Here is a 10,180-nt window from a genome sequence, read left to right on the forward strand (position 1 = left end):
CTTGTGTCTTCATGTAATGTCGTTATTTTTGACTTTGAGGCTCTTACGCTGATTATTAAAATGTGTTTATCACACAAAGCGCAAAGTCTCAATATAGATTTTTAAATGTTTGAGAGGGAAAACTGGTTCAACAAAATGGGACATCTATCTTGTGCTGTGAGCTTTTCTCTCTTCCATGTGAAGTGGTTCTGGATCTGGTCCTTGTTCTTGTTCTGGATCTGGATCTGGATCTGGTCCTTGTTCTTCTTCTGGATCTGGTCCTTGTTTTTGTTCTGGATCTGGTTCTGGATCTGGTTCCGGTCTATGAATGAGGGAATCTGAGATTCTGAGGGACTCTTCAAGCTGAACACATCATTGTGTCTCGAGCTCTTAACGTGGTTCCTTATTATTATTAATATGATACCAGAATGAGGTCGATTTGTTCCAGATGGTTCATGTTAACATGAGCCTGACACGACGCTCCTGGTCTTCTCCTGCTTCCCTCCACACTCAAACATCCCACCGCGTCCTCAGAGTTTGTGTTTGTGTGTGAAAGATTCTTCTGACAGCAGCTGGAAGAAAACCGGCTCAAATACGGGAGACAGACCAGAAGGCAAACCGGAGATCAGGTAACAAAAGATTTGTTACCATCATGAAAATAACAGAGTTACACTACAAACAGCTGTGAGAAGTGTTTTACTCATCAGAGCGTCTCCAACAGGAACATTTCATCACTTCATCTTCTTAAATAACCCAGACAGGAAGCCGGAGTTTCAGTGTAAAAGTTTCTTCATGAAGACAGCAGGTCGTCTGGAACAACGCAGAAGGGGAAGTGAGCTCCCTCGGAGGGGTCAGAGGTCACAGAGGCCAGGAATGTTTTTGGAGTTTGGAGAAGAGGAAGAAACAACACGGAGCACGATATAAATGAATAAAATCCATCATGGATTGTTATTATATAACGTCAAGATTAAATTCTTTATGCTATTGTGAAATGTTTACGCCTCCTTCTCCACTTTCATATTATTTATTCATTCAATTGTACTAAAAAGATGTTTCATGTGTTTACAACATTGTAGATTTAACTATTACTGTATTGAAGTTTTTCAGCTGTTGTTTCCCTGTGAGGAAGTTACATAATGGGTCATTTTTATGACTCAACTTGGACGAAAAGTAAAATATTGTCCCACCAGATAATATTATTATTATATGTATACATCAACGTTGGCATTACAGGTGTAACAGGTGGAGGGGCCGGCTTGGTAACCTTGTTAAGAAAACTGCTATATGTTGCATGTTGGAGAAGCCTTCTGGTCTCGTGCGTCTCGGAGACGGAGACGCAGACCTTGTTACCTCTATGAGGACGCGTGAGGTCATGGACATATTTGATGAAGAAAAACGATAGCGTTCAAACAAGCAGTCATCTGGAAATGACAACATATCTAATCGGCCTCAATATTCTCTCCTGACGTGTTTAACAGCCTGAGAAGTAAAAGTGCTTCTTCATCAACATGGTTTAGTCACCATGGTGACTGAGCCTGAGCTTTAGTCACCATGGTGACTGAGCCTGAGCTTTAGTTACCATGGTGACTGAGCCTGAGCTTTAGTTACCATGGTGACTGAGCCTGAGCTTTAGTTACCATGGTGACTGATCCTGAGCTTTAGTTACCATGGTGACTGAGCCTGAGCTTTAGTTAACATGGTGACTGAGCCTGAGCTTTAGTTACCATGGTGACTGATCCTGAGCTTTAGTTACCATGGTGACTGAGCCTGAGCTTTAGTTACCATGGTGACTGATCCTGAGCTTTAGTTAACATGGTGACTGATCCTGAGCTTTAGTCACCATGGTGACTGAGCCTGAGCTTTAGTTACACTGGTGACTGAGCCTGAGCTTTAGTTACACTGGTGACTGAGCCTGAGCTTTAGTTAACATGGTGACTGATCCTGAGCTTTAGTTACCATGGTGACTGATCCTGAGCTTTAGTCACCATGGTGACTGATCCTGAGCTTTAGTTACCTCCCTTTGTGAAACAAGCCAGACTTTCTCTCGTCAGGGTGAACAAACTGAACCTGCTTGTTGAAACGGACCCTGATGAGGAACACCAGAGCAGCGATGTGGTTTGGAGGTGGAGCATCGGGCATCATGTTGTGGGCTGACAAACTTTACAGTATTTAAGGAAAGAACAATGTACGTAGACATTGATGACAATCTGCTGCCATCTAGCGGGATGATGAAGACCACAGAACACGGCCGAGGAAGCACAGACAATCCTGCTGCTGGAATACTGCAGCTGCTTGTAATCAAATACAAAACATGCATCTATATATATATATATATATATATATATATATATAGAGCTTCTGTAATTTTGCCCAAATATCATGTACTTAAGTTGAGTATTTATACCTCCTGTTGTACTTTTACTAATACAACATGAGTTTGAGCTGAAATAAGGATATTCCATAATAAGGAATTCAGTAAATGTGCAGTTATTATTAGTCATTATATAATATAATGACTATTATATTGTATATTATGGGTAATTATTTTAACATTATGTGGTTTCATCTTCTGAAGTATGGGGACATTTATCGGCTTTTCTTAATAGATTTAATATACTTTAAATCAAAATAATTTTGCATTCTATACTTTCAAACCCTGAAGAACATTTCTCTGGTTGTACTGATTTGTATTTTCTTTACTCATGTTGCATTTTCACTGCAGGAATTCTACTTGTGAGAACTACATTTGGAGGATTTTAGTACTTTGTCCACCAATGATAGTGTTTATTTTAGCGTCTAACTTACAGAAATACGTTCACCTTAAAACCTGCAGAGTAGATCAAGTTTGATTCTTCAAGTGTCCTCGAACCGAAGTTCGTCTCACGTTCACATTCCGACGCTGTCGTCTCTTCTTCTGGGCAGCGTCTGTAAACCACAAGAATCTCTGACTGCTGGAAAACCAGGACCACATGTGTCCGCCACACACACACACACACACACACACACACACACACACACACACACAAGACCCCGTCAACACACACACACACACACACACACACACACACACACAAGACCCCGTCAACACACACACACACACACACACACACACACACACACACACACAAGACCCCGTCAACACACACACACACACACACACACACACACACACACAAGACCCCGTCAACACACACACACACACTCACACACACGCACGTATACAAACACACACACACACGCACACACACACACACAAGACCCCGTCAACACACACACACACACACTCACACACACACACGTATACAAACACACACACACACACACACACACGTATACAAACACACACACACACGCACACACACGTATACAAACACACACACACACACACACGTATACAAACACACACACACACACACACACACGTATACAAACACACACACACACGCACACACACGTATACAAACACACACACACACACACACACGTATACAAACACACACACACACACACACACACACGTATACAAACACACACACACACGCACACACACGTATACAAACACACACACACGTATACAAACACACACACACGCACACACACGTATACAAACACACACACACGTATACAAACACACACACACACGCACACACACGTATACAAACACACACACACGTATACAAACACACACACACGCACACACACGTATACAAACACACACACACACACACACGTATACAAACACACACAAAGATGATTCACAGTCTTGGTCATAATTCTGAATTGATCCAATAAGCTAAAAGTTGATTCTGCTCATTTTCAGTTTTAGTTTCCTTTGTCTTGAGTTCATTGTGCATCTGAGAGGTTTGTCGTGTGTGAAGTCGACGCTTCGGGGGAAAAGTCACGTGAGTTTCACATGTGGAGAAACAATCAGACTGAAGCGAGGCTGCAAGTGAAAGCTCAACGTTTATTCCTGTCTTGTACAACGGAAAAACACTAGTTATTTATTAAGCGCTGGTACTAAGGAAAGAATTTGGCTTTTTCAGTTATTATATTTAGCATCTGGATTCAGGCTTTTATCTGTTTAATACTTTTTGTTATTTTAACTGCTTATACTTCAGTTGTGAAATCATCTCAAAGAAAGCTGGTTTTTAAAGTAAGGAATCAAAAAAATGGAGGATTTTGATTTCTGTGCTGAAACCGTTTCACAAGCGTTACGCAACAAAGTGAGTGAGTGGAGACACGAGTTGTGGCGGGACGGTGCTTTACATTAGAAGACATTATGGTGTGTAGTGAAGTGTGTGTTTGACATTTCCAAAGCATGTAAAACGTTGAAGGACTCGCAGCCTCCTGGACGTCTTTCCTTCGCTCTCTGGAGGCAGAAACTCTTCCCACATATGTGACGCTGTATTTGGGATTTGCATAAAGTTTATGATTCAAAAAGGTTCACGAAAGAAACAAACTGGGACTGAATGAAAAGGAGGGTCAACGTGAAGGAACAGAAACAACCAACAACAGACGAGTGTTTCGTTAACTATCGATTTATTTCTACACAAATTACCATATTTTCTTTTTTTTCAGAAAAAAAACCCTTTTGCTTGCTCAGATTATTCTCTGTGTGTTAAAAGAAAAGATAAAAACTCAAATATACTTGCATAATATCTGCCACCAGAGATGCAAAGCAAACACCTGAAATCCCTCCTAGACCTGCTAAGAGTGTGTGTGTGTGTGTGTGTGTGTGTACTCGTACATGTAGCCGTGCGAGGACCAGTAGGGATATTTTGACCGGACCTCGATTCAAAGGCTTGTTTGAGGATTCAGACTAATGAGGTTTGTTGGACAGTTAGGATGATGCCGAACGACGCGTTGTAGTCAGGAGAAGTGTGTTGGAGTAGAACCACGATTTAGACCTTCAGCGTGAGGACGTTTTTATCGGCACTCACTTCAAATGTCTGTTTGGGTGTTCAGACTTGGTTTTAATGTTCATGCGTGAACAGGTATGATGGAGGGGCTCAGGGTTGGGGTCAGGCGTGTAGAGGTGTTGGGTTACTGGTTGTGTTATATGGTCAGGTCCTTGGGGTTGACCACCCTGCCGATGAAGAGCACAGCCCCCGACCCCTCATCCCGGATCAGGTAGAGGAAGGGCCGGTCCACCCGGTAGGACAGGTGAGTCACTGAGGCGGCACCTGGGTACTTGTTGCCCTCGGGCGCCGTCTCCATGACAACCTTGTGTTTGACGCTGCTGAGCTTGAGGCGCTGATTTGAGATCTTTCCCAGGTCCGTGTTGGCTAGCCATTCAGACAGACCTACACGGGGGGCAGAGTGACCACAGAGAGGGCTAATTAAGAGGGTCGATTACATCACTTTCTGCCATTTGACACGTGTTGCATGATTTATTTACACATTTGTAGATGATATTTAACTCTATTTTAAAGCTGCAGCCTTCTACTAAAGACTCATCTCTTAAAAAAAGACATCATGCAACATGCATCTCGTCGGACTCACCCAGGTCGCCCAGCAGCGGCAGCAGGTCGGTGGAGTAGCTGAGCTTCAGGTCCGGCAGAGAGAGGGACACTTGAGCAGGGTGCAGCGTCATGGAGAGGTCCTGGACAAACTCAGCAGTTAGACTCTCCTCCAGCAGGGTCGTGTTGGAGGTCACGTCATCTGGCAGGAAGACGAACATGCTGACGCCGTCCTGCATCGGAATCTGAGCAATCTGGAGGAAGAAACGGTTGAGGAGACTCTTTCCGTTTGAATCCCTCCCACCGTGTGGCCTCGTGGTTTAGAAGTGACTAAAACACGCTCACCGTGCAGCTCAGATCTGAGTCCACGCCAATCTTCACCGGGTAGTTGTCCTGTTGCATCATGGGAACGCGGACGGGTGCCCCGCCATCCACCTGGAAGTTCTCCATGGCGCCGCTCTGACCGAAGCGAGTCACCCACTTCCCTGTGAGCAGACGGGGAGCCGGAGCCTGAGCCTCCGAACGGATCCCAGCCAGCAAAGCTTCTCCGTGACGTTTTGGCGTTCACCGCGCTCGCTGGGCGTTGACCTACCTTTGAAGTAAGCGGCGCTCACGAGGTTCACCCCGGAGTTCGAGGGTAGGGGCTTTTCCAAGAGGCGCTGCACCTTCCCGCTGGTCTCCCGAGCCACCCAGTCGTTGATTTCCTTCACGTCTTTGTTCCCTCCCTGCAGCACCTTTGGACGGACTCCGTACTGCTGCTCCACGAGCGAGAAGAAGTCCTGCTTCACACGTCCTGGAGACGGCGATGGTTTGAAGCTCAGATCTTCCCCAATTCACATTGTAATCAAGAAGAAACTATTGGTTTAGCAAAGGAAGGTGAACTCACGTCTTGCCATGTAGATGCGAGCGGCCGTGCTCAGGCCTTTTCCAGGCGTCCTGACGGAGACCAGCAGGTCTTTCAGGGTGTTGTGGAGCTGAGGGTCCTGGAGGCTGTGGTACCTCAGGGCCCTGAACAGCTGCCTTTGAGCCTGCTCAGACCCCCCTGGAAGACAGAAAGCTCATCTTTTAGTCTGTCTAAGCAGCTCGGTCTAATGTGAAATGATGAATGTGACTCCTTAAACTGCAGCGATTTTAACGCTTAGAAGTCGCAACGCGTGGAAAAACTTCTGGTATCATTCAGTGAGAAGAGTGTGATGGTTAACGGAGCTTATGTCCCTGGATTATGAGCTCATCCAGAGAACGTTTCATCTACAAACTGCTTCAGGATGTGTGGAAGCTTCTCCAGGTCAAACATGGCCTTCACGTTGGTGGATAGATGCTGCACCACACATGAAGCCTAATTCCCCAAACTCAGTTTCCGTCAATAAAACCGATCACGTTTGCGCAAACAAACCGCCCACCAACCGAGGCCGGTCGATGCGCCCGTCCACACCGTGAGGGTCAGAGCTAAACTTGTGCAGTTTGTCGTGTGTGTGTCTTGTCACCCATGGAGAGCTGCGTCAGCGCCGCCGACACGCTGATGGGGGCCAGGAAGACGTTGGCGCCGGCATCGCGGCTCGCCATGGCGCGGAACAGATTGTAGCCAAAGTCTGAGGTGGCGGCGGCCATCTTGGCGGCGGGCGTGGTGAAGAGCTCCACGTGCTCGTCCTCGCCGGCCGCCTCCTCGCCTCCGGCGTCGGGCTGAAACAAAGAGCCACAGGGCGGCTTTTATCCAGGCCGGCGGCGCGGCGGATGAATGATGGCGTGAGCGCGACGTACCTGAGCCCGGCAGGCGCTCAGAGCGACGGCCAACAGCAGCAGGAACGTGGATCGCTTCATCCTGGAAGACAATTAAGAGCTTTGTGTCTCATTGGATTACATTCAATGTCAAAGAACCAAACTACAGATGGAAATATTTCAACACAATCTGGTGTGAATAGATGAAGGTTTCTCTTTATTTGACTGTGTGACAGCAACACGTCTCGTTCGGTGCCACCACCTCCTGGAGACATATGATGTAATATATCATATGTAAGCGATACAGCTGCTACTTCTACTTCCTCTGAGACAAATTAAACCAAATGTAACGGAGCGAGAGGTGAAAGTCCGAAGCACACTGAGGATCGTCTCAGGGGAAAAGAAGCTCTGCGGCTCAGCGGAGGATAAACGTGCACTTTTAAACCCACGTTGGACACAATGCTTCTTTTGTTCTTCTGGAAACATCTGGCTCTGGTGCCCCCCCCCCCCCCTCTGCCTGATGGGAAGCCCAGACGGTTTCTCATCTTTTCTTTCCACTGCCTCCCAAAAACAACTTTTTGCATGATGTCTTGAGCTCCACTTTTTAAAAGTCCACGTTTGAGCCCGAAACAGAAAACGGGTGTAAGAAAAGAAAACTGGTTTCTGTCCCGTTAACTTTGGGTTTTATGAACCTTTCAGCTCCCGCATGCAGCGCAGTCAGAGGTGGACATTTGGAGGATTAATACTTTGTCTGCAGAGCTTTTCCTTTTTTCTACATCAAAAAAACTTGGGTTTGTTTCAATCCCCAAAACTAACAAGAAAGAAGCCAAGGAGCTTTTTTCTGTTGTTTGTTGGACCCGGTCCGGTTGTGCTGAAGCTGCAGTTCCTGCAGGAATGTTTCACTTCAATGATACTTTGTCCAGAGCGACTCCAACTGCAGACTTCAAGTCTTCAGGGCCTGAACCTCTGAGCTTACGTGTAATGACGTCACATAAAGATTATCGTATAAGACGTTACGCTAAAAACAGAACAGATTCTATTGAGTCACAACTGTGAAGTAAAGTTTTCAGTTTGTTGGCACAGTTGACATGGAAAATATAATAATAATAATAATAATAACACAATAGCACTAATAGCGTGTTCTGCTTAGCGGATTCTGTGCTGAAGGTCGATCAAACATCTCGGACTCTTTGAGCATCATTACGTCATCGTGCCCCTCCGGTCTGCGCGAGGAGAGCAAACTGCGCACGACTTACGCGTAAAAGCGCATAAAACGACCCGTAAGCGGACTCACCTCTCCGCAGCTCCGCGTCGCGCACACTTTCTCTCGCCGCTGATGATACGAGCCCTTCAACGCGGACACGCGCCCTTCAACGCGGACACGCGCACTGCCTCTGCGGAGGCGCGGCAGCCCGACCGGAAGTGCTCGTGTTCCGTTTTCTGCACTGAAGGATGTGACCGTCTTTAATATCTTCACCATGGATCCGGCTGGCTGATGGAACCACTAGAACCTCTTCAGAACCCAGTCCTCGGGTCCTTGAATGTCCTCAAGGGTCGTTGTACAAAAATCATGCAAGTACAAATATATAAACTGAGAATAAGTTATTTGTTAATATTGCTAATGAAACTAGAATTTTTGGCTGCAAAACAAAAACTTTTCCTCTCAAAAAATAAAGTTTTTCTCTCAAAAGAAAAAAGCTTTGTCGATCCGAGGGGGCGGGGCTTACGCCGCTGAACGAGCCAGGAGTTTCTATTGGTGGATCACTGGGCGCTGACGGGACTGTCACCAGCGTAAGTTGACTTTGTATTTGGTCCAAATGATTTAAATGCAGCAGCACTTTGTTTCCATGTTGTTGGTGTCTCGCAGTGTTTTATTAGGGTCGACATGGAGGCGTCTAGTAGCACTGCTGCCATCGATAAAAAACAGACCAATGACGCATTAAACTGGCTCATTGACGGGCTGAGGATCTCCATCACCTCCATCACCTGATGGTAACTGGTTACTGCACAGGCTGGATGGAAAGACATGTTACCTGAGATAGTGACAGTATGAATGTAACGTTTGCGTGTAATCATTTCATCCTCACAGCAGCGTTCTGTAATAAACACGCTGCGACACTAACAGCAGTAAAGTGCTGCTGCATTTAAAGACGTCACCTTACACCGTCGATCCACCAATAGAAACTCCTGCTTCATTCACCGGCGTAAGCCCCGCCCACTATGTTCCAATAAGTTTTTCTTTTTGACAGCAAAGATTTTGGTTTTGCAGCCAAACTTCTAGTTTAATAAGAACTTCATAATCACTTTCTACTTACGAACGTAGATTTTTGTTGTGATGCAAGAAATTTTCTCTGAAAACATTTTTTTCTGTTTGCATAATAAAGACACACATCTAGCTTCATAGCTATATATTTGTTGTCTGATTAAACGCCATAATGTCTCACTGTCCAATGTTATGCACCAACCACCATGTCAAACTCCTTGTATGTTTCACATACTTTGGCAATAAAGATATAATAAAGAATTAATATCCCTGATTCCTGATCTTATTGGGAAGTTAGCTCAGCTTAGTATAAGCTTTAATGAGCTAAATGTGAGCTTATATATACATGAATGTCCAAGGCTGGGCTGAAGCCAGATCTGTTCGCATGAAACAGTCATTTAAACACCAATCCAGCTAACAGTAAAATATAAGTTGTACTGCAGATTAATAAATATGATAAAGTGGTGAAATGTGATACTGTAGGAAGGTATCTTGTATTTGTGTTTCTGTCTCTCGTGTCCACCAGGGGACAGCAGACGTAAGTCTCTTCAAACACATTGAAATGAAAGATCAATGGGAGGTTTATCAATATAAAATATTACAGGAACAAAAGCAACTGTGGGAAGAGTAGAAATATAGATCTATAGGTGATAGATCCACACTTTGTTAATCCTGGTAGGGGACTTTTCCCCACAGCAGCATTAATATTTACAGCTTGACAAATAACACATGACATGTAAAAATGGACAATCAGGAGAATTCG

At 45.2% G+C, this 10,180-nt stretch overlaps 1 protein-coding gene across 1 annotated transcript; it reads right to left on the reverse strand.

The window, feature by feature from the left end:
* Window positions 1-4,501: 4,501 nt before the first annotated feature.
* Window positions 4,502-8,887, reverse strand: serpinf1 (serpin peptidase inhibitor, clade F (alpha-2 antiplasmin, pigment epithelium derived factor), member 1). The gene is made up of 8 exons (XM_078107073.1): window positions 8,449-8,887; window positions 7,197-7,257; window positions 6,923-7,118; window positions 6,325-6,480; window positions 6,031-6,231; window positions 5,784-5,923; window positions 5,482-5,692; window positions 4,502-5,282 (listed from the first exon to the last, which is right to left on the reverse strand). The coding sequence occupies exons 2-8, from the start codon at window positions 7,254-7,256 to the stop codon at window positions 5,035-5,037; spliced, it is 1,212 nt and encodes a 403-aa protein (XP_077963199.1). The 5' UTR covers window position 7,257; window positions 8,449-8,887; the 3' UTR covers window positions 4,502-5,034.
* Between the last annotated feature and the right edge of the window lie 1,293 nt (window positions 8,888-10,180).

This window comes from Gasterosteus aculeatus, chromosome 7 (assembly GCF_964276395.1).
Source record: "Gasterosteus aculeatus chromosome 7, fGasAcu3.hap1.1, whole genome shotgun sequence".
NCBI classification, from domain to species: domain Eukaryota; kingdom Metazoa; phylum Chordata; class Actinopteri; order Perciformes; family Gasterosteidae; genus Gasterosteus; species Gasterosteus aculeatus.

Excerpts from the sequence above, each read along its gene's own strand:
- serpinf1 (XM_078107073.1), bottom strand. The coding sequence starts at position 7,256 with ATGAAGCGATCCACGTTCCTGCTGCTGTTGGCCGTCGCTCTGAGCGCC. Across the intron at positions 7,119-7,196 it reads TGAGCGCCTGCCGGGCTCAG|CCCGACGCCGGAGGCGAGGA; the intron begins GTACGTCGCGCT and ends TCTTTGTTTCAG. Across the intron at positions 6,232-6,324 it reads TCGCATCTACATGGCAAGAC|GACGTGTGAAGCAGGACTTC; the intron begins GTGAGTTCACCT and ends CGCCGTCTCCAG.